Raw genomic sequence first — 25,020 nt, 5'->3', positions numbered from 1 at the left:
TATATTGGGTAAAAAACAGGAATATAGGAAATATAAGACATTTTTGAAAAATATAGGAAATATAAGACGATTTTGATGCTTTTTTTGAAAAAAAAAAAAGGAAATATAGGATATATAATACAACTTCGACCCCTGGTTGATGCAAAAGAACTAAAAGATCGATATTTTGCCAATGACAACTGAAAAAAATGAAAAAATAAAAGTCAAAAAAGGACATTTTTTAGTTTTTTCTATTTTTTGAATAATTTTTCCACAGAAACATCTTTTTTTCTTTCACCATATGAAAGATGACCTTTCATCGAATAAAAGGACCACTACTAAAGTTGAATTAACAAAGGTTTTAACTTTGAAATTTTTTGAAAAATTTGATCGAATATTAAGTCTGTTTTCGATTAAAAATTAAAATAAAATCAAAAAATTAATATTTATTTTTCAAAAAAATTTCTATTTATTTAAGACACTAAAAGCAAACTTTCCACCAAATTTCATGCAATTCCAACTATTTTTGTAATAGAAAAAAAATCAAAAACCGAAATATTTTTTTTTTAAATTTTTCTCCGTGAAGTTCGCATTTTTAAAAATAAATTTATATGTAAAAGCTTAGATTTTTTTTTATTATCTACAACTTTTACATTTAACTTTTTTTGATAAAAGCAATAGTTTTGCCGTAAATGGATAAAAACTTTTTTCAACCCCTAAAATCCACCCCTTTCACCTTTACCCAATGAATTCGTTTAAGCATGAATTTTTCCCATAATTTATACAAGATTTAAGACCCTTTCACTGTGTCAAAATTCTGTATTAAATTTTTCTGACTTTAAATTATCTGCCCTGGTCTACATCTAGTTCATCCGTTTAACCTTTTCTCATTAGAAACGATTGCATTGTTCTACTTTTTACCCACAAAAACGCATTTTTGAGACCCTTAACCTTAGGTCTGTTATGAACTTTTAGAGAGTCGGTCATGACATTAGTTTCACATCATGAAACCTTTTCTCTTTTTGTAAAACATGTTGAACAGTTCGAAAACTGCATCGTAACTTGATTTCCCATCTAATATCTCATGATGTTTGTTTTTTGGAGCAAGTTTGTCTTATCATGTGTTTCACACGTACAGAAACTAAAGATTTCTTACCTGTTCGTCTTTGTGGTCCTTATTTGCCGATATTTTTGAAAAAACTAAAAATAACCAATATATTTATTCAGACTTGTTGTTATTTGACGTACAGTAAGTCGTAAAGCTTTTCAATCAACCACTTTCCCCTTCTCAAATTCTTAAAGTTTAGTACCTAGCCCCATGACTGTAAAAATAGAATGTGACGCCACAAATCGCTCACTAAACATTTATAGTTATGTAGTGCAGTGTGCAGAACAAAAACAAACAAATTTTGCTTTCTAGAACACACAAATCTAAGTGTCCTTATATTTTTTTCCATATTACAGAGGTGTCTAAATTCAAAATTCATTCTATGAGTACAAAATTCCTATGTATTTCAAATAAAATTAGTTAAAAATGTTTCTTTTACTGTTAGTTTCTACTCTTAAAATTTGCGTAATTTTCCAATCAAATGCAGTTGAGATTTCAGGTACTTTTGTCCTTATAATTTTGTCCACCACTGCATTAGCAAAACTTATATTTTTGCGTTCCATCTAGAAACTCAAACAAGCTGAATCTTTTCCTCAATTTCATGATTTAATTCTCTAATATTTTAGAGATTTTATTTTGCCAAATCTACGTTTTTATGTTAAAAAGTTTTTGAAACTGGATTTTGAACTGTTTGTTCATCAAATGTCGCAGAAGATATTTTTGGACACAAAACTGGCTCTAGAAGGCTCTTGTAAATGTTATACATATTATGCAAGACAATTTTAAACTGAATTAAAAAAAAAAAAAAAATGATAGAAAATAATGTACTTTTTTTCTTCTGAGCCTCAGGATCATCTTGCATTTTTTGTTTGGCTTTCTTTTGCTCATCACTTTCACCTAAAAATAAAATGATAGATGGTAAAAAAGTATAACACACAACAAAAATGAAACACCATTTAACTTAATACTAAATAAAAGGAAAAATAATGAAATCATTTACCTAATGGAGGATGCAGATACTTAGCTTCTATTCCAACTGATAGTTCTAACATGGCACTAGCAAGATCTTTGATACTTTGTTCTGGAGAAGTAGGTAACGTCAAAAATTTCTTTTCCTCATTAAAACTACTGAAAATAAAGCAAATTATATTGTAAAAAAATACTAAAAGATAAACAGGTGTTTTTATTAGCAGCACTATTAACTATTTTAAATTCCTGGAAGGAAAGTTACCAAAATTTGCCTGTTACTGATTGCAAATGAAAACTTTTTCCTGACATAAGGAGAATCTATATGACTAACCAGATAATTCTCTGATATCTAGTTTCCCAACTTAAAATACTATCTTGTGTTGGGAGACAGTTAACAAATTTTTCTTTAAAATACTTCTCAATTCTGGATTCTTAGTTTACGACTTTTACTTGTTCCTACTAATCTGGCTTGTCCAGAAAATGAATTCTGACTTATTAACGGGAGTGAATTTTTTCACCAAAGTAATCTTATGTTCAATCCATAAAAGAAATTTAATATCCCAAACTATTAATTGGGGGTTGTGGTTATTGATTATATTTCCCAAAACAATTCTTTTCAGTTTTAAATTTAACTTTCTTTTTGCTAAAAAAAACTATCATTCTAAAATGCAGAAGTCAGATTGCATGTTAAAAATTATACTCTGATCTTGGCTAAAAATTCATTCAAAAAAGTGAATTTGAGCAGTCAGATGAGAATATACGAGTATTTGCATTAAAAAAAAAATTCCTATAAATTGTTAACAACAAATTTGGTTTTAAGTCTGGACGTAGCAACAAATCGTAAAATATTCAAGTCTAGTTTAGTAATACTAAGCTTGGATAATGGAAAAGCAATAAAAATTTCTTCAAATACTTAACGCAAAAAAATTATAACAATCAATTAAAATTCAGTTGAAGATGAACTCAGAGATGTGCCGACTAAAACTTGCTTTTGGAGCAATTTTGGGAGCTGGAAAATGCTGAGTTTGGAGCAGTAAACCAGTGAATTTGGAGCAGCCTAGAGCAATACAATTACAAGTTTGGAGCAGCCTGGAGCAGTAAAATTAAATATGAACCAGCTTGCAGAAGCAAAAATTTAATTTGCATCAATTTGGAGCAAACTATAGTAAACTCCCGATTATCGGTGGTCAGTTTATCCGCGGGTCTTTTCATTATTTTTTTAAAATGTCATTAAACTTTTTTAAACTGATGATTGTGTTATTGTTCATTTTTTGCTTTTACATATGTATATTTTTTATATTCAATGTTAGTAGATGGAATGTAGCAATGTTTTTAGCAAAAATTAAATGTATGTGTGAGTGTCATTCATATTTTTACTTCCTTTTACAAAAAAGGAAACATTGTATTTGCAAAAAAATTTTCACTCAAAAATCGGCCTTAATTTCCATTTTTTCACCCCCAAATTAATGTTGAGTTTTTTTTTCGAATCGACTATATGTGGATATATGCCTAGGATAAAGCTCAAAACTCGCGGTCGCCAGTCGTCAAATGCGACCAATTTTCAAATTTTGGCGACCATTATTTTCATTTCAGTCGCCAATGTGGCTACCATTCGCCAATGCAACCTTTCCTGACCTATAGTCTTGACATATGACCTTTCCCCAAATTCTTTTGTCCACTAAAAGTTCGGCTATCGGATCGCCAGGGATGAAGGAGGGAAGGGGGGAGTATTGTCCAATTGTGCTATGTGTTCTTGCTCTGAATAGAAAACAAGAATCGCAAACACGACGGCAAATTCGTTACAAAACTTCTATTTCGAAAACTCGACTTTCTTTACACGTGATCGTAAAAATAGACAAATTTCATACACCAATTTAGTAAATTATGCTTTTTTGATCTTAAATTCATTTTTCAACTTTATTTCTCCTTAACAAATGGCCATTTCTTCGTTTTGCGGTATTTTTAAACTACGCGTTTTCAAAATGGTGTCACGTTGTTATTGTTCATTTTTACCAGTTAAGGCGAAAATGTCCTTTCCAAAATAAAAAGAATTGATCTTGTACATTTGGTTTACATATGAATAATAAAAATGGCACCTTTGAGTCAAAATGCACCAAGACAAGGTAAAAACGATATCGCAAAAAAAAATTTTTTTTGCAAGATTTTTGATTTTTTGTTTTAATTATATTGTTTGTTTTTCCTTTTTTTTTTCTTTTTAAAATATAAAACCTACTGGAGGAGAGGACATATCCGTTTATTTACTTTATTTCTCCTTTAAAAAGTTGTTATTTTTAAGTTTCGTGGTAAATTTTCAAAATGGCGTCCCGCGTTTTCAAAATGGCGCCGCGTTGTAGATTGTCCATTTTCACCAGTTAGAAGAGGAAAATGTGTGTTCCAAAATAAATAAAGAGAAGTACAATCGTATTTATAAAACACATAAATAATAATAAAAAAATGGCACCCTTGCGTCTAGAGAAGGTGGAAAGAATATGGCTGAAACCCTTTTTTTTCTTCTGCTGGATCTTTTATTTCATTTTTTGTTTTTTTTTCCCGTTTTGTTTTATATTGTTTACCTTTCTTTTATTTATTCATTTTTTGACACTCAGACTTCAATTTTTATAAAATTCTGCATGCATTTGTAAAAACAAAAAAATATTTTTGTAGAATCGCAAATGGTTTAGGTTTTGCATTAGGTTCAAGTTTTTGGTATTTTGTTGTTTTCTTTATCAAGGAACTAACTCGTGTTTTGGTTGAAAGCTGTGATGTTTCTAGAAGTTTTGAAAGCTGAAAAAAATTAATAATAATATTTTTTTTATTTACTTATTTTTTTATCGTGATGTGTTTTACTCTTAAAGATAAAATAATGCACATTATAGTTTGCAAAAGATGTGTTAAATAATATCTGGGCAGGGGGTGCCCGTTCCTACCAAGTTCACTCCCCCCCCCCCTCCAAAATTTTTCCTCAACCCTCTTTTTCTTTCTAGCTCGCTTTTTATTTTATTATTTTTTTTAAAATATTTTTTATTTACTTATTTATTTTTAATTATTATTTTATAAGAAACGTTCTTTGCTACGCCAATGACATATCCACTGGTACTAAATAAATAAACGGAATAAAATAAATTAAATAATTTAAATTAAAATAAAGTTTGGCTATCATTTTTTGAGATTTGGCTACCATTTTGTGAGGATCTGGTAGCCATTGGCTACCAATTCAAAATTTGAGTTTTGAGGTATAGCCTAGGAACCTACAGACATCCAAAATATCAATTTTGACGACCCCCGAGTTAATTACAACGAATTTTCTTGTGACGTTCGTATGTATGTGTGTATGTATCTCGCATAACTCAAAAACGGTATGTCCTACAAAATTGAAATTTGGTATGTAGACTCCTAGTGGAGCCTAGTTGTGCACCTTCCCTTTTGGTTGCATTCGTATGTGTCTAAGGGGGTCTTTTGCCTCTTTTTGGGGGGAAATCATTGTTAATTTCAGTGTAAACTCAAGTGGTGTTATAATTTGTGGGACACTTGGCGATACATCGCCCGTCTTTTGGTCGCCAAGTTTTGTCGCTAACTTGGCGACAAATTTGGCGATTCTTTTTTTTTAAAATTTGGTTTAACTTTGTCCACTGCTGGTGATATTTAGAGTGTAAACTATTGAATCACATTAAAATTACCAATAATGGAGAAATGACATTAAATTGGAATAAAAGGAAGTCATGTGATGCACACACCAGCTTGTTTAGCTATGGTATACAGTAGTATCGGTTTTTAACTATTATTCGGATTAATCGTGGTTTTTGCCTATCCGCGGTTACCATGCCACCGTATTCCGTGGATAATCAGGAGTTTACCCTACATATATTTCATGCACAGAAACATGTGACATGATAGAATAATAAAGGAGATTAGGATGTGAAAACACCATATCTGAAACAACTAATTGAAGTTCTCTTAATTATATTATTATTCCTTTTTTTTTTGTCTAATATTTTTCACAAAAGACATTCTATTCTTTTTTTCTTACACTGATTTAAATTTAGTTTACATATTTACTTTGCTTAATACATCACTGCTTTTGGGCACATTTAAATTATAGCCCTTTAATACCTATTTTTAAAATTTGTTTGCTTTTATGTTGTTCATATATACATGCAAACGATATTTGATATGTATACATAAAACTTTGGAACATATTTAAAAAGGCTAAAAAAAGCAAAACAGAATGGTTAAATTTAAAAACTTTACGAAGTGAGTTTTAAAGAGCTGTTGATTAATCTTGTATGTGTAAGTTATTTACTTACATTTGACCTTAGGCATATGTGCTATATACTGAGCTACTTGATTAACAAATGTGAAGATCAAGCAAAGGCAACATTATAACCCTCTTATTTTAACTGTTTGATATTTAATCACAAAATTATTAATGACATTACAATGAAAAAAAAATGATTTTGGGAAATGATGTCTTAAGAAAAAGGAATTTCAAAATACATGTGAAAAACATGCAAAATAAATAAATAAATAAATAAATAAATAAAATAAATAAATATAAATTTTAAGACATGCTACAAATTTGGGAAAAAATGCCTGAATCTGAAAAACTTTTCAGATTCTTGAAATGCGCAAAAAATTGGGACTAAGTCAAAAAAATAGTAAAAGCAAGCTCCAAACGTATAAGCTTGAGATAAGTTGCAAAAACTGCCAAATATGCTGAAGTAACGGCAATATTAAATGCAAAATCACACTTTTGCTGCAAGTTTGTCCCATTTTGACTCAGAAAAGTTCATTTAGCGGTCTTTTGGAACACTTGTTAGGCATAAATGCCTGTTAATAACAACAGTAAATATTCCTATCTCATCACCTCACAACACCAATAGTAAAAGAATGTTTTTCCTTACTTATAATGTATTACCAATCATTCTGCATGACTGGGGTAAAAGAATCTTATCAGCACTCATTCACATTGGTCGAATCGACCGAATGTTTGTTTCACCTTCGTTCACCCTTGGCGGGAACTCCGTTGTGGATGACGTCATAGAAAGCGTCTAGAAGGAATCTGATGGCACGTGTGCTTAACGATTGCAGTGATGTGTCCGTTCACGTGACTCGGATATGCTAATGACCCGGGGGGATATTTAAACTGCTCGCGGCTTTAGTTCTCTCTCTCTTTGATCATCTCTCGTCGTGGTAGGCGGTCGCTCGTTCGGCGTTCGAACTTGCTTGTTCGTGCCGTTTGCACTTTATTAGAAATGAATTAGCTGGACTTAGCTTATTTCCAATGGGTCTACTTCATCAAAGTTTTTAGTCAATAGTCATGCAGTTTGCGTTGCACAGTTAGTTATCTCATGCAGAAGTAGCATGTAAAGAGATTATGTTGTTAGTATTTATTTTTATTATTTACAGCGTGTTTTTATCTATTTACATTATCGTTTAAATAAACTTCATGAAAGTTAGAAATAGTTTGTCAAGTTCTTATTTCCGAACTCACTCTGCTAGTATCAAAGAAACATTGGGGAGATATTATTAGATTAGAAATTCTCCCCAACACGGGTTATGGGCCCAGTCCCTTTCCTGTGCAGGACCTAGTGAAAATATTTTTGGATAAGACTAGGAAATGATAAAGAGTGTACATGCATCTGTAAAAAAGGCGGGGTTGTACTGCTGCCAAAAGTACATGTACCGTTGGATGATGTACATTTCGATATTTTTCAGAAATTTTGAAAAAATTTTTTTGGAAGCTGCAAATTCGATGACCCATCTGAAGATGAAGTTATTGGAATGTTGAGATGGGGGGGCGACCAAGATAGATGCGACTTAAAAGATTTTACCAAAATTCAAGAATACTAAAGTTTGAAAAAAAAAGAAAATGGCAAATTTCGCGATTCAGGTTGAAAAGCTGAACAACAAGAATTACCTCAAATGGTCGACGAATATGAAGTTCCTTCTCATGGAACGGAATGTATGGGACATTACTAACGGAAAAGAGAAAGAACCAGTCATTAATGAGAAGACGAATGTAACAGAAAAAGATGTGAAAGAATTTATTGTGAGGAAGCGAACTGCAGTCTCACTAATCTTCTTGAATATTGAACAAAATCTAAGAAAAATAGTTGAAACTATAGAAGATCCATGCAAATCTTGGAAGAAGCTAAAATTACATTTTTTCCGGAGAATAGATGTATAAGTATGCAACTCTTCATTGAGCTGAATCAATGCAAGAAAGAGAATGGAGAAAAGCTAAATTTATTTGCGGCGCGGGTCTGCAGAGAATTTTCGACAAAATCAAAGTTGCTTATCCGAATTTCCCGGAGGACTGTATTTCTTTTAAATTACTGCAAAGTTTACCAGAAACGTATGATCATCTAATTCAACAGATTTTGATGAGGAAAGATGAAGATTTTACATTCGAGAAAATCCTGGTTGATCTAATTATTGAAGAAAACCGTCAAGAAATGAAAGAGAAGACAAATGAGATGCAGGTTTTCCAAGTTAAATCTAAAATTCGATGTTACAAGTGTCATGAAGAAGGACATATAAGGAGCAGATGCCCTTATGTCAAAAATGAAGACCGTCAAAGATTGACTTCACAAGAAAGAAATAAAAGGGGGGAAACCAGCACCAATCCCGGAAAGAATGGAGGGATGAAGGTACGAGCCCAAGGAGTAGAAATCGCCGATGGAGTTCTAGAAGGAAGTTCCAGGAGCGTCGCCGATCACCTTCAAATAACAGATGTGAGTATCCTTTGTATTTCTTGTCAGAGGCAAATCTTAGTCAGACCCAAGATAAAGGGAATACATTTATTTTTGACACTGCCGCATCAAATCACTGTTGCTCAAATAAGAACTGGTTTAGGACATTTGAACCCCTAAATGATGTAAACATGGCTGTTGCCGTGAAAAAGCAAACTTTCCCGATTGAGGGAAAAGGGGAAATCAAAGTTAAGTTCGGTAAAAGAACTGTAATTCTCAAAGATGTAATGTATTCTCCCCGTTTGAGACGAAATATTTTGTCTGGCACCAAGTTTGACCAGGGTGGTGCAAAATTTAAAGGTGGGAGAGGTTTCGTGGAGGTATCCGACAAACAGGGATTAATTTTTAAAGCTGAACTCAATAATGGAGTTTATAATGTTAATTGTAAAAAGTTTAAAAATTCTCCTAGTTCTAGTCATGTAAATAAAGAACCTTCTGTAGAATGCTGTCAAAGTGACATTGAAACTTGGCATAAACGCTGTGGACACGTCAACACTGAAAGTATTCGTAAAACTAGTAATCTTTCAGCTGTTCGTGGCCTACCTAAGTTTAAACACGTTAAATTAAACTGTGATGTTTGTAAATTAGGAAAATTTAAGCGTGTTAGTTTCAAGTCAATTGATAGAGTAAGAAGTACCCAGCCATTGCAACTATTGCATATGGATGTTTGGGGAAAATGTGAAGTAGAGGGTAGAAACGGAGAAAATTATTTTCTTTCTATTATTGATGACTATTCTAAAAGGTGTTCATTGTATCCTATTAAGTCAAAAAGTCAGGTACCGGGAATTGTAAAACAACATATTCTGAGAGCCGAAAGATTTATCGGCAAAAAGGTTGTCAGTATCAGATCTGATAACGGGACGGAATTTGTAAATCAGGAACTAGACGGGTTTTGTCAGAATATGGGTATACATCATGAACTCACAAATGTGTACACACCAGAGCAAAATGGATTAATTGAAAATTTTAACCGCACAGTAACAAATAGTGCACGCGTTTTGTTAAAAGAAAGTGGTTTGCCAAACAGTTTTTGGCCCGATGCGATGTTATATTTTGTATACACATGGAATAGGATTTGTCATTCAAGTCAAGAAAAGACTCCTTTTGAACTTTACGGGGGAAGAAAACCGTCTGTAAGACATTTAAAAGCATTCGGAACTACTTGTTTTGCCGGTATCCCTCGACAATTAAGAAAGAAACTAGACCTAAAAGCCGAAAAAGGCGTTTTAATCGGATACGCGTTCAATCGTAAAGGATTTCGCGTTTATCTTCCAGACAAAGATAAAGTCATTGAAACAATCAACGTATCTTTCAAAGAGAACTCCTTTTTCAAGGACGAATTTACTTCCGAGCAGGAATCGCGCGGAAAAGAAAATACCCTTTTCTGGCCTCTTTCGCCTCAGGCAGAAGATAAGAATTCTTCGGAAGAAAGCGAAGATTCGAATCGCTTCAGAGAATTAGATGTTGAAAGTAGCTCTGAAGGGGGGGGCGGAAAGTTCAGACAGTGAGGGGGATGATTCTAGTCGCAAACCAATGCGGGAAGCTAGGTGGATTCGGAAATTTGTCCCTAGACCTGATGGTTCAAGAAACGACGTATATTATTTTGAAAAGGGGAATAGCAAAAGATTAAGATCGTTGAATGATGTTCAAAAATATTGTCTTCGTGAAAACATAGCGTATGATCCGGAATTATTTAATTTTAAAGGCAATGATGATTTTCAGGGTGAAGTTTCAAATCAATCTAAAATTTTAACTCATGTTTCCTGACTAGACACAGAAATTAAAATCCCTAGAACATATAAACAGTCATTAAAATCTAATGAAAGGGGGGAATGGCAAAAATCAATGGAAATTGAAATAGGCACTATGCGTAAAAGAAATGTTTGGAATTTAGTCAAATTACCGGAAAATGTTAATCCTATCGGATGTAGATGGGTTTATAATTTAAAGAAAGGGGAAAATGGTGAAGTTTATAAAAGTAGACTAGTCGCTCAGGGGACTAATCAAGTAAGGGGACTAGATTTTGATCTAACCTTCTGCCCAGTAGTCTGCTTTAGTACCATTCGCTTTTTCTTTTCTTTGTTGGTATCAAGAGAAAATTGGCTACATATCCAATGTGACGTTAAAAGTGTGTACCTATATGCTCCTATTGATGAAATAATATATATGAAGCAACCCCCAGGTTTTATTGAAAAGGGAAAAGAAAATTATGTGTGCAAATTGAATAAAGCTATATACGGCCTGCACCAAAGCGGTCGTCTGTGGTTTTATGAAGTTGAAAATATATTGCTTAAAATTGGTTTTCATAAATTTTTATCATGTAATTGTGTTTATTATACTGATAATGTGATTTTACTCTTATATGTGGATGACATTGTGTTATTCAGTAAGAAGGACAGGGATATTAAAGATGCTTTGAATTTACTTCAAAAACATGTTGAAATTAAAATTTTAGGTAAAACTAAAAAGCTACTAGGTGTAGAATTTGAAAATGAAGGAAATGGCTTAAATTTACATCAAACTGAATACATTCATGTAGTTTATGAAAGATTTAGTAAATTTAAAATTCCTATTTCTTCTTTACCTATTAGTAAAGGATGTGTTTATTCAAAGTTAAACTGTCCTACTACTCCAGCTGAGATTGACGAAATGTCAAAATATCCATACAAGAGTTTATTAGGGTGTTTATCATTTATTTCTAGTAGAACACGTCCTGATATATCATATGCTGTTAACATTTTCAGCCAATTTCAAAGCAACCCAGGAATGGTACACTGGGATGGATTGTTGAAATTACTAGGATATGTTTTCCATACTAAAGATTTAAAATTAAACTTAAAATGTGAAAATGTTCAACTTATAACTTTTTCGGATGCTGATTTCGCCACAAATAAAGATGATAGAACCTCATTAGGCGGTCAACTTGTTTTACTTGATAAAGCTCCAATTGAATGGCGCACGTTCAAAGAACGAAGCGTTAGCCTTTCAACGATGGAAGCTGAATTTATTGCCATGACAGAATGTGCAAAAGAACTCATGTGGTTTGATCGTATAATTGACGAATGCATCAAAATAAAAATTGTTAAAAGTTGTAAAATTAAATCTATTTTGTATGTGGATAATCAGGCTACGTTAGATTTTGTTAAATCGCCTATCGAAAATCATCGTAGTAAACACATTGATATCAAATTGTTTTTCATTCGGGATTTAGTTCATAAAAATATTTTTAACGTGAGATATGTCAAAAGCAAAGATAACCTGTCGGACATATTCACGAAACCTCTCACCCGATTAGAAATTCAAAGATTTATTGAAAAAATTTTTTGTACAAATATAATATAATTTAGAAACATTTTTTAGATATTTTTGAAAATTGTTTAATGTACTTTAAATTTTTCTTTGCATCATGTTTTGTGAAATGTTTTTGCAAATTCTAACAATTTAATTGTCCACCTGAATGTTTTGGTGGCTTTTTCTCCCTATCAACCGGGTTGCGAACAGCTTTTTGTTACGTCTCGTTAAAAGTGAAAATGTAATTGTCAGAGTCTTCCCGGGAGTTAGGATAGAGTGAGTTTATTGTTGCATGAAGGTCTATCGCGGGTGTATTTGTTTTTCATTTTGTAAGACCCTATTTTGGAATATTGGAAACACCACTAGTTCCCGTTAGAATTTGTAATTTTCCTTCATTTAATATATTATGGTGCAAAAATGTTATTAAAAAAAAAAAAATTGAATTAGTAAAAATGAAATTTTAATCAGTTAAAATTATCAGACAGTCTTTAAGTATAGAAGGGGAGCATTTTTTTGATGAAGATTTTTAGTGATCTATTTGTAAATGAAATGATTTAGTGAGAAATGGATAGTTAGTAAAAGAGCTTATTTACATTTCGTTATAAACATTTCTCAATATATGCTTATACTATATTTTCTAGACTGTGATATTTTATATGCTGATTCGAACAGTTACTGTGGGTTTTTATTTTATATTTCAGATTAACCTACTGTCATTGTTATAAATAAAATCGGAAAAATGATTGAAAAAAATTATAAAGGACTTTGATCAAAAATTTGTTTTCGAACTTTTGGTGAAAATTCGTAGAAAACGTACTATGAGTTACGACGTACGAGAGAGTACGAAAGAAAAAAAAGGACATTTCAAGATGATTGTTCTTTGAACTTTTGAATTTTTTTCAGCAAAGTGTGTTGCATGTTGTGTTTTTCTCAATTTTTCAGATCTAGATCTATATTGGAAGTTCGTAATATAGTCAGGTTTATGTTTAAAAAAAAAAAAAAAATTGTTCATTGTTTTTCTCATATAGTTATGATATGTGGAAATGAGATTGTGTTAATGTCTAAATGAAAGTTAAAAATTTTTTGAATGTTTTCATTGTGAGATGATAAGAGGGGGGGCCTTGTTAGGCATAAATGCCTGTTAATAACAACAGTAAATATTCCTATCTCATCACCTCACAACACCAATAGTAAAAGAATGTTTTTCCTTACTTATAATGTATTACCAATCATTCTGCATGACTGGGGTAAAAGAATCTTATCAGCACTCATTCACATTGGTCGAATCGACCGAATGTTTGTTTCACCTTCGTTCACCCTTGGCGGGAACTCCGTTGTGGATGACGTCATAGAAAGCGTCTAGAAGGAATCTGATGGCACGTGTGCTTAACGATTGCAGTGATGTGTCCGTTCACGTGACTCGGATATGCTAATGACCCGGGGGGATATTTAAACTGCTCGCGGCTTTAGTTCTCTCTCTCTTTGATCATCTCTCGTCGTGGTAGGCGGTCGCTCGTTCGGCGTTCGAACTTGCTTGTTCGTGCCGTTTGCACTTTATTAGAAATGAATTAGCTGGACTTAGCTTATTTCCAATGGGTCTACTTCATCAAAGTTTTTAGTCAATAGTCATGCAGTTTGCGTTGCACAGTTAGTTATCTCATGCAGAAGTAGCATGTAAAGAGATTATGTTGTTAGTATTTATTTTTATTATTTACAGCGTGTTTTTATCTATTTACATTATCGTTTAAATAAACTTCATGAAAGTTGGAAATAGTTTGTCAAGTTCTTATTTCCGAACTCACTCTGCTAGTATCAAAGAAACATTGGGGAGATATTATTAGATTAGAAATTCTCCCCAACAGTTTGGAGCAAGATCGGCGATTGGCGCAGTTTGGTGCAGCCGGCACATTCCTGCGAACTGTCCTAGAGAGAGGGAGAGTACATTTTCCTAGGAGTATCCTGAAAATTATATTGTTAAATTAACTAGTTTTCCCTCAGGAATCTTCAATAAGTTTTGATGTGAGAGGAAAACAAGCATACTCTGATTCTCCTTCTTTTTGAGGCTTTTGAACGTTTTCCAAGCTGATTGCAACTTGCTCAATGGCCGTCCTCCATGCTTCTCGATTACTCACCTAATAGAAGAGGAATGCATAAAAATGAAATTCAAAATATGAGCTAGGGAAGGAAGCACACATTTAATTTCAAGAATAGAAACTATTACAAGTACAGACCTGCTAACATCAACGTAAAAAAAAAAATTAAATAAATAAGGAAATTAAGTTTCAAGGGAGTAAGGGAGATTTTAAACAACATGTATTTCAGTAAAATATATGGCTTGATTTAGTATTTCTAGTTCGAAAAAACTAGTTTTTTAATGAATAAAATATGCTAATATTAATACTATTTCAAGGGTCTAAAATATTTTAAAAAGCATACTGCTTTATGAAACATTTATTTTAAAACACTAATACAATTTGGACTCTATAGTTATGTCATCTGAACTATGATTGTAATTATGTTAACAATTGAACAAATATGTAATACAAATTATAAAAAAATCAACAAATGCAGATAAAAAGTAAATACTCAAAAAATTAACTCTTTACAATTTCCTACAATAGTACATCTCAAATAGAACAATTAGCTACCATTTCAAATGTTTTTTTTTGGAGGGGGGGGGGGAATCCACAAACAAGGGATGATAAAAATAACTGTGTTATAGCTCAACAAGCTCTACACAGTGCATAACTCAGGACATCATCAGAAGAGGGATAAAGCGGAAACAGATGCAAAAAAATTGTGCTGACTGATTACATGAAATATGCGCTGAAAATGAATGACACATAAATTGGGTACGTTTTTGCAGGTGTATATGAAACACTGTACAGGTACATGGTGTTGTTGGGTCAAGAAGCTACAGCAGGGTCATCTGTTAAGTTTAATAAATTATGAAAAACCACAGGGTCATCTGTTAAGTTTAATAAATTATGAAAAACCAATGTAAAGTAAAAATCCAATGAAAAACAGGAGAGTTGGTTGGTCTGCAAGCATGTTAAAAAAAAATTCATAACATAAAATATCACACGAAATGACCCTGTGGAAACTCAGAGAAATAAAAATAAACTTCTATCTACCCCCCCCCCCCCCCCCCCTCCACACCATTAATAGAATGAATTTGCAAAGAAAGATAATAAGTTAGCCAAATACCAAGGCAAGTGCAAATTAAAAAATAATATACTTCTGTTTCATTCCTTAAACAAGAGCTTGCAAATTCAAAAATTGAAAGAGGGTCATTTTTAACAGATAAAATGACCTTCTTTCAGTTATATAAAAGGAAAAAAACCTTCAGCATTTAATCAAAAAAAAAATTACCCAAATCATTTTCTGGAAAAATTTTCCCAGGGTTTCATACAGGATATTTGAAAGATAAAGCTTTAATTATAAATTTCCTTTCATTTAATCAGTACTACCCAAGTGTTGGATAAGTCCATGGTTCGAAAATATAGTGATATTTTCGAAAATATCCAATATTTTGAAATATACAGTGATCTCTCGCTTATGCGCGACCTCTGTTACACGCGTTTTTCACTTATGCGCGTTTTTCTCACGGGCCAGGCCAGCGATATAGGAAAACAATGTTAACTCTGGTTCATTTATACGCGAAACCTAAAATGCACCTTTCATTTATGAGCGATAAAATTTTTTCAGGTTTTAGTTAAATCGCCTATTCACGCTTTGCTTATCAGAAGATTTGTACCCTTCTTGATGTCTCTTGGAATGCTTTGACACACCTTTATTCCAATGTTCAAAATGGTTCCAAGAACGCTTTTTTTTTCGCGCAAGTGTGCGATTGGGGGTGCAGTTAATCTTGTGATTGACATCGAGAGGGGAGAACGGGTTACATGCGAAAAGGTTGACCTTCCTAAAAGTCGTGGTGAAGTGGAAAGCATTGACATAGCCTATCAAGGATTGTTTGTATCCTCACAGACTATGACACTGATCACGCGATAGTTTTTAGGCTTTGTGGAATTCGCTTACATACTGTACAGTAGGGTGGGCCGAAAAAACTTTTTTTGGAAATCTGTTTTTGGATAGTGCGGAAAAGTTGCTATATGGACCCGTTATTACCCATAAAAAATTTCGCTAAATTTGTTTAATATTTAGCCGGCGCTATTTGACCTTGAAAAACTGAAAAAAAAAGGACAAAAATGCACTTTTTTCAAAAAAAAAAAAAAAAAAGAGGGGGGGGGGGGCAAAAATAAAAGTTTGAAGCTAGTTTCAACAAACATTAGAAGTATCTGTCAGTGCATTAGTTGAAATCCTCAAAGATTTTTATACACTTCTTAGAATATTTAGCTACACTCCTTTAAGACTGAAACATTGGAAAAATGAAAAAAAAAAAAAAAAAATTAAAAGTAGTTTCAAAATAAGTAAGTACTGAAATGTTATGCAATACATTACCTAGAAAAAACAGTGAAAATTCAATCAATTTAATGCAACATTTTTACGCCAATTTTTAAAAATACTTACACTCAAATAAAAAATAGTTACATAAGATGCTAATTTTTTAATCTTTGGTTCCAGTAGTTTCTTCGGGATAATAAACGGCGCTCAACTATTTCTATTATTCCTAAGATTATTTTATAACTATTTTATATGTATTTGATAAATAGAGCCCTTGAGTATTAAAAAATGTGAATCCTCTGAAGTCCTTTAAACTGATTAATGAATTGAACTCAAGTATTATTCTTTAAGAAATGCTGTAATTCTACACCTCCACAGCTGGGAGTTAAGCAATTAAAGGGGTCCTCTCTGGCGTCCAATGTCCACAATGAGTTGCCACTGAGGCATCTTATACTGGAATTGGATGGTTGCACAAAGTGGCCACATTCATATCCTGGAGCTATCGAACAACTTCTTAGAGATTGTAAAAACATCCGGTGGTCAAATTTGATAAAATTGACTGCAATCTTCTGGTTTTGGACATGGAAGATATAAAAAATTTAAGTATTGAACAACAATATTTGTATAGAATCTGTCTTGCCGTAAAAGATGGTCAGTTGTCCTTCAAGCGTGGCTGACAGTAGCCTAGGCAAACTCAGTCAGTCATGCGCGATGGCTGACAACTGCAAACCATTTGTTACGCTTGTATATAGGCACTATAACTCCATCAGAAAATCTTACAATACTTGTAAAGTATGTAATGTTAGTTTATGCTCCAATGTGGTTTGAAATAAAAATAAAACCGAACTGCCAGTACGGCGCCCAACATTTTTGGAAAATGATTTCTCTTGGAAGGCAGTTTCCAGACAACGTTAAGGAGATAATTTTCAAAGTTCTCTCAAGTAATGCATATTTCGCTCATCCTGAACAGCTACTGTTGACAATGTTGTTTGACTCAAGAAAATACATTCGGGAATTAGCTGTTAGGCGCATTCTGAACTCTAGAAATAAGAAGACGAAGAGTTCGGATGGTGTACGATTTTTTGAGCGTCCTAAACTCAATTTTGAAGCAGTTGATTATGTTGATTTAGTTGATTGGGCAAACTGTGTTGTGACAGAGCCAACTCTTACAATGCATCTAAAAGACCAACAATGGAAAGAAATGTGCAAAGAACATTCTACAGAGTTTACTTTCGAGAAATTTCCCTGTCACACGCAAGCTGTGAAACGTTGTGTGAAACTAATAACCGAAGCTGCAATAAAAGTTTGTGGTGAAACTGCACGAGATGGATACATTCGTGCAAAACTTCATGCTAGGAAAGAACTTCCATCATTTGATAACAAGGGACAATATTTGAAATACACCGCCAGCTCGGTCATTTCCAGCCGAGGACTGCAGTTTCGTGCTTATTAGCACTCATCAGCTCGGCATAGGAAAGTGACTGAGCTGAAGATGCTGGAAATGACCGAGCTGGCGGAGTATTTCACGTATTTCTGCTTTAGCCTTGGCTAATGGGCGGTAATTTACTGAAGGGACAATATTATTCCAAAAAATAATATTCATTATGCATGAGGCATTATAAATCAAATTTGAAGATTTCTTTTTTAAAATTTTATTATCTATATATGTAATTCTAGAAAATGTATGATACTATTGCGTGATAATAATTACTATGATTAATAGTGCTATTTAATTAATTAGTCTATGATTTAATTTTGAAAAATAATTTTCACATTGGTTTTTAAAGAAATGCAATATTTTTTCATTTTTCTCCAATTTTTGATGTCGGAAAGGAGTGGTTAAATGCTCATTAAAATCAATGAAACATTTTATGGGCTCGAACTGGCTCATTATATAACATTTTTGGTGCATTCCAGCAAAATATTTGGAATTTAGTTTTTTTAAAAAAATGTCGACAAAAATTCAATTTTCTCTTTTTTTACGGTTTTTCAATGTCAAATAGCGCCGGCTAGATATTTTTTAATATCCAAGAAATTTTTTGTGAGTGCTAACTAGCTCACTACGCAACTTTTGCGCGCTATCCAAAAATTGCTTTCAAAAAAAAATTTTTTTGGGCTTATTTCGGCCCACCCTACTGTACAGTGCATTCTTCAAAATAGTAAATGCATCCTCAAATCATTATTTTCTTTTATTGTTTTTACAATATCATCATCATCATAGTTGGCTCGACAGCCCAGGGTGGGCCAAGGCCTTCCTTTGGAGAATCTTCCAAGACGTCCTACTTTTTGCCTGGGTTTTCCAATTTTTAACTTTGGTTTTTACAATATGTAGACTTAAAATTACGGTTTCTTTCATTATTTATATCTAATTTCATTTAACGTTTTTATCAATTTTAATAGAGTTAATTTAGCATTAGCTGTTTTACTCATTTTTCTTCTGTTAACTACTTTTACACAGTTATATGATTCAGACATAAAAAAATATTCATTAGTCAGTGTACAGTCATAAGACACTTTTTTTTCTGACTAATGTTTAATAGTTAATTAGGCACTTGTAATATGAATTAAAATTGTTACATTTATAATACACTAATATTTTTATGAAAATGAAATAAAAAAGGAATATTATATTACTTTGTTATATTAATGATGTATTAATACATCATAAAAATATAATACATAACTTTTTTCAGGGTTCATACTCTAATTGGATGAAAAAATTCCATGACTTTTTCATGACTTCGATGAAAATTTTCATGACCTTGTTACACGAAGAGAATAGCACTATTTAATCTCAAACTTGCAAATTTTTGGAAATGAGCATTAGCATGAAGGCAACAGCCTCATTGAAGCACTTACTCATAATGGAAAAAATATAAGTGTACACTTAAAAACCTAAACTATTCTCATTTGTTGTCATCATATAAATTTAAGTAAAAATGCAGTGAAAGGAATATGATGATGCTTAAGTGTCTAACATTCTTTTTTTTTATAAACAGGCAGAATGATATTGAATAGGACAAAGGTTGAATGAGTCATCAATAAGTTTCAATAAATTTGCTTAAAATGTTGCCTTTCAGTGTCAACAGAGCATTTAATCATCCACGTAAGTTGACAGTATTCTGGTTCTTTACAGTAAAGCCACATAGTTTAGTTCTTTATGTTTCTAAACCAAATCTTTCACCAGATCTTTTTTGAAAAGAAAAAAAAAAAAAAAATTCAGTAATAAATCAATCTTCTGATTCAAAAATATACTTGTTTTGTTTACGTGTTTGCACATTTTCAAACGCATATAACTTAATAGGTTCAGAAATTCCAGAACATGTTTGAATCCTGACATTGAGCGTAGCAGTGGGTCACATGGATTAGTTTTGTTGGCTGTATTTATATGTTGGGCACTACTGTTTTAGAGTATTAGAATTCCTCTTTTTCTGTATTCTATCGCCTGAGTGAAAATCTTTATTTTCTAAAACCATCAACAAATTAAGATAAACTCTGATAAATTTAATAATATAATTCTTATGAGTGATGGTATCGAACTCAGATGCAATTGAATTGCTTTTTTTTTTGAGTGGCCGTGGCAAAACCAAGAATGTGCAAGTTCGCTACTACAGAATATGAAACATAAGATGTGTTGAAAATAACAGTTAATTCAAAATAAGTGATGTCAAAGCAGTAAAATCACATCGCAAAAAAAGGCAAGCAGCTGCGACAGAAGTGGATGCAATAGGATTTCAAAATTCAATATTTGATTTTGGGATCGTTCAATTTTCCACTTTTAATAGATTTTATGTGCTGTACTGTTAAATCACTCAAGATTTCTAATGTTCTTTTAGTTACTGTTACTTTCTCTTTGTCCAGGACATTTTTCCATGACTTGAAATAACTTTCCATGACTTTCAATGAAAATTTCAATTTTCCATGACTTTTCCAGGTCTGAAATTCGCTTTTTTTCCCCCCATGACTTTCCAGGATTTCCATGACCCGTACGAACCCTGTTTTTTGGTTATTTTGAATAGTAAATGAACAATATTACTATGATTGATATAATCTTTATATTGAAAATACCGTAGTTGAAAAAATAAATATCGAAAATATCATATTTTCAAAATATCAGATATATATCATGATATATATCGGCCAACCCTGGATAAGTCAGCATGAATATTTAACAATTTAAGACATATTCAACAATTAAAGAAACACATCTTTGTAACAGGGGTCATTTATTGCGTGAACACCATTTCGGCACTACTATTTTGGGGGAAAATTTCATTTCAAATGACATTGGTTACAACTTTAATTATTTCTGATTGGCATTACCATATGGGAAAATTTACGAATTGACCACTGATTTAAAATTGTAAAAGTTGCATTTAGTTTGTGTTATTTTAACCAAGTTTTTTTTTTTTTTAATATTATTTACTTTTAATATATTAGTTTTCAAGGAGAAGAAATAGCTCAAAATAACTTCCCTACAAAAAAGTGAAGTTAGCTCAAAATACCTTAACTACAAAATAAGTAAAGTCTATTTATCTACATACCTTATTATTTATTATCTGACATAGTACTTAGCAGATTGTTCTGCTGTTAAAAGTAGATTGTTGCACCTTTAAACAATATCTTAGATTTAAACCACCTTTGTTTTTCTTATCTTCATATTACATAATATAAAATTTAGTACAAAAATAAGAAAATGGTTGAAACTAAACTAGATCTTGCTAGTACCACGTTAGAACTATCAGTTGAAATAATACTTGCCATTCTCCATTTTGCAATTTCTATCATTACATTCCATTTTATTTAGTTTTATTTATTTTGCCTATATTCTACGAGAAACCATAAATCTAAAACAAATAATTGTAATAATAGCAAGAAATTTAATCTTAACTTACTTTAAGAGAACCAAGTCCACCGGCAAAAATTCTGTGTTCCAATTCTAAAATCATATCTCGCAGAGTGATTTCAAGAGCATGATCAGGAGCCATTCCAGAATAACTTGTATTTTGATTGCTCTGATGTCTTTGAGACTTTCGAACATCTAAATGAGGAGGAGGTGGTAAAGATTTATTGAAAATATTGCAGGGACACTTTGATATGAGTTCTTTTATCCTTTCCTTTTCACTCAAAAGAGCTTCTTTCAAAGAACGCTCTCTAAAGCCCCGAGAATTTAAATTGGATAACAAACTGTCCAATTCTTCTTCTGTGTAATAAAAAGACCATTTTGTTCTAGGAGCATTAATGTTGTGCACAGGACAAGTGTCTATGTTTGCACTACACTGGTCTATAGGTAAAACATTTTTAGAATGTGGGCAGTACCACATAACATTATCATTTAAGTCACTTTTTTTATGTTTGCACTGTAAACAAATTTCATTTTCTCGAAAGCTATTGTCCAAAACATTCTTTTTTGTGTCTACACGGGGATTAAGATCTGTAAGCTTTCTGTTTTTTAAGGGAAAAGGAAGATCACTTTGAACAATGGCAATGTCTCGCAAAATGTCATTTTCCTTGTCACTACTTCCGTTAGAAGCATCAATACTTTGCAGATATTTTTTTATATTGGTTGTTGGGGTTTCCACTTTTAGTGAAGCTGCATTTTGGGGTTGAACTTGTATTGTTGGCTTCAGGAGGCAGGAACCTTTAAAGGGATCTTCATCTTCAATAAATATGCCAGGTACAGTAGGAAACACCCAGTATCGTCGAAACGCTCGATCACGACCAATAGGTGAAATGTTGAAAGAAGACTGCAGTTTTCTGATTTGAGATTCAATTTCACGTTCCTTACGTTGAAATTCTGCCTGTTGCCTAGCAGCTTCTTTTAATTTCTTTTCTTCTAATTCAGCCTTTTCTTCAGGCGTCAAATTATCAGTATTTTCCTTTTCTTCTTCATCCGGTTGAGTTTGAAGCTCTTCAGAAACTCTAAAATTACAACAAAATAAATAAAATTAAATTAAAAATTATCAAACAACTAGCTCCACCCTCCAATATAAACCACATCTGATGCTCCTTTTTAAAAGAGCAATTCATGGTTGCAAAAAGGCCACTAACTTACATTTTCTTGCCCAGTAAGATCAATGATTAATGTAAAAAACATAACAAATGAGATCATAAAATGACTGTAGAAAGATTGCCAACTGTATGCATGCCTTGACTAAGTTGTGGAAAGCATGCTTGCAAAATTGTGAAGTATTACGATGATGGAATAGTAAACTTTTAGGATTTGCAACTAGTTTTTCAGATTACTTTTTATTCCTTCACCTACTGAGTGAAAGTACTTTTTATTTTAACACTTTGTGTGGTAAACTTAACTGATCCATTTCAAATAAAATTTATGAATGCACAAAAATCAGAAGGGAGAAAAAAAATTTCTATGCAAAAAACTTGCTAGAATACCAAATTTTCGTATAACTTCCCCTCAACCTGCCAAGATTCAAAGAAAAAAATCCAGTAGATTTTTTCAATGCGGCGCAATATCGCTTTTCTCCATGTAATCGAGGGGAAAATAGGGATTTCTTATTATCTCTTAAAGTACAATCACATGCAAGTTCCTTGAGTCATATACACAGAGATTAATTAATAAAAATATTAAATGGAAGAATAAAAGTTAAAGTAATACTTTGTCAATGAAAGTTATTTAGGGGAAAGAATTTCAATTATCTGTAAAAATACAATCATAGACAAGATTTTTCAGGTCTTCAACAAGATTTAATCTAATTTTTTCGGCCGCACAGTGCCCGATAATAGCGGTTGTTTTGTGTACAACAAGAAATGTTGTAATTAAGCAACATAGGCTTAGCGATGAGTGAATGAAGCGAGATAGCAAACGTATACAAGAACTGATGTTGTCAGATTCTAATGTGCTAAAGTTTGAAATTGAGTAGGAAACTTTCAAACCATGGAGTAAAAGCACTAAAACGATATAAAAATTTATTTTAAAGGGGTTAATTTTTTCCATTTTCAAGAAAATCCGTAACTGGAGGGATTTTTTTTAGAGATTTAATAAAAACTGGGAGATTTTCAATAAAAAACAGGAGACCGGGAGAAATAATAAAAATTAGGGAGTCTCACGGAAAATCCAGTAGAATTGGCAGGTATGCCCTCAACCATATTTTTAGCATATTTAAAAGCTCATCTAGAAAACATGCAATGGATGTGTTCCATATCTTAAACAGAGCCCTTACATATAATAGTCAAAACTTGTTATGACGTCACCTTTAATAGAGCGTCGTCATAACTGGAGCAACGTCCTAACCAAAAGTTTTAAAATGAATATTAAAGTTATATTTGACAATGAAATTTCACATTCAATACATTAATAAATTGATGTTCTTCACTGGATGCAATAAATGTAATTTTGAATTATTGGCTGACAAGGATAAAATTATATAAAAAAAAAACTAACTCATGCTTTTTTGTCACTCTAACATACTTTCCAAAATGGGTAGGTTTAAATTTTAAGTCATCCTACTTTCTAGGAAATTAATTTTTCAAACCAGTCAAAAACCATCTTTTCTGACCACAACCTCATAAGATTTGGACACTTAATCCCATCCCTTTGGACATGGAATACTTTCTAATTTCTTTCCTGCACTTTAGGTTTGGTATTTCTTGTCAATCTAAGGGATTTAATGTTTTTTTCTCTCTTTTCCCCATGGGAGAAACTTGCAATGACCAGCTACAGTTGGGCAGTTGGGGGTAACCAATTTATTTTTTAAAATTCTTATATGCTGAAGATTTATTTTGGTATTCCATAAAGTGCAAAATTCTAACTTTATCTTGATGCAGCAGAATCTAAAGAGCACAATTTAGAGTTACAATTTAATTTAACAAAACTTACTCCTCACTGTTCCCATCACTTTTGTTTTCTTTCAGAGGAATCTTCTTTTTAGTGCTAAAAAAAAAAAAATTAAAATTAGTAAGTTAGATCAAATTATCATGGCTGAAAAAGTAAACGGAAAGAGAGAAAGGAGAAAAATTCTAACTATCAACAAATTAGCTCTTTATAAAAGTTAAAAAATCATTTAAAATGCCTGCTCAGATCAAGTATCCCAAATTCCAAGTGGGTTCTCAAGCACTACACCAACATTTGTCAAGCGTGGCTGACTGGTGCAAGTACCTTACATTTTACAAGGTGGCTACAGGAACTGAAAATTCCCCTCCTGATTTCCCTTATTAAGTTCACTAAACTTCCTTGATTTATGTTATTAATGATAATGGTTCCTTTTTTTTGCCCTACCTGAAAACCATTACATATTAAATAAAGTGCAGTGTTTAAAATGTTTTAAGCTGTTAATTAAAAATATGTTCTAAAAAGATGCTCCTTTTTTTAAAAATAAAAATAGTATATTAAATTATCTACACAGAAATAATACAGGAAATCTAAAACAAATACGATACTTCTAGTGACCGGTAAATATAAAGAAATTATTAAAACCGCTCTTAAAGACATATTTTATCATAAAACTAAAAAGTTTGTATGGAAATAATTTTAAACCAAATTTTCAAGCAGTATAA

At 32.2% G+C, this 25,020-nt stretch overlaps 1 protein-coding gene across 4 annotated transcripts in view; it reads right to left on the bottom strand.

Annotated features, from left to right (window-relative positions):
- Positions 1-25,020, bottom strand: part of LOC129223343 (bromodomain adjacent to zinc finger domain protein 1A-like) — a 142,800-nt gene that overhangs the window by 33,514 nt on the left and 84,266 nt on the right. For 3 of the 4 annotated variants that reach the window (XM_054857912.1, XM_054857910.1, XM_054857911.1), the window contains 5 exons: positions 24,344-24,397; positions 21,399-22,425; positions 14,140-14,231; positions 2,088-2,215; positions 1,916-1,984 (listed from right to left, as the gene is read on the bottom strand). In XM_054857912.1, coding sequence (XP_054713887.1) covers positions 1,916-1,984; positions 2,088-2,215; positions 14,140-14,231; positions 21,399-22,425; positions 24,344-24,397 — 1,370 coding nt within the window. The remainder of the gene's footprint in view (positions 1-1,915; positions 1,985-2,087; positions 2,216-14,139; positions 14,232-21,398; positions 22,426-24,343; positions 24,398-25,020) is intronic. The other variant, XM_054857909.1, reaches the window with a different exon arrangement.

The sequence above is a fragment of the Uloborus diversus genome, chromosome 5 (assembly GCF_026930045.1).
Source record: "Uloborus diversus isolate 005 chromosome 5, Udiv.v.3.1, whole genome shotgun sequence".
Lineage (NCBI taxonomy): Eukaryota > Metazoa > Arthropoda > Arachnida > Araneae > Uloboridae > Uloborus > Uloborus diversus.
This window is presented reverse-complemented; position numbering and strand designations above follow the sequence as displayed.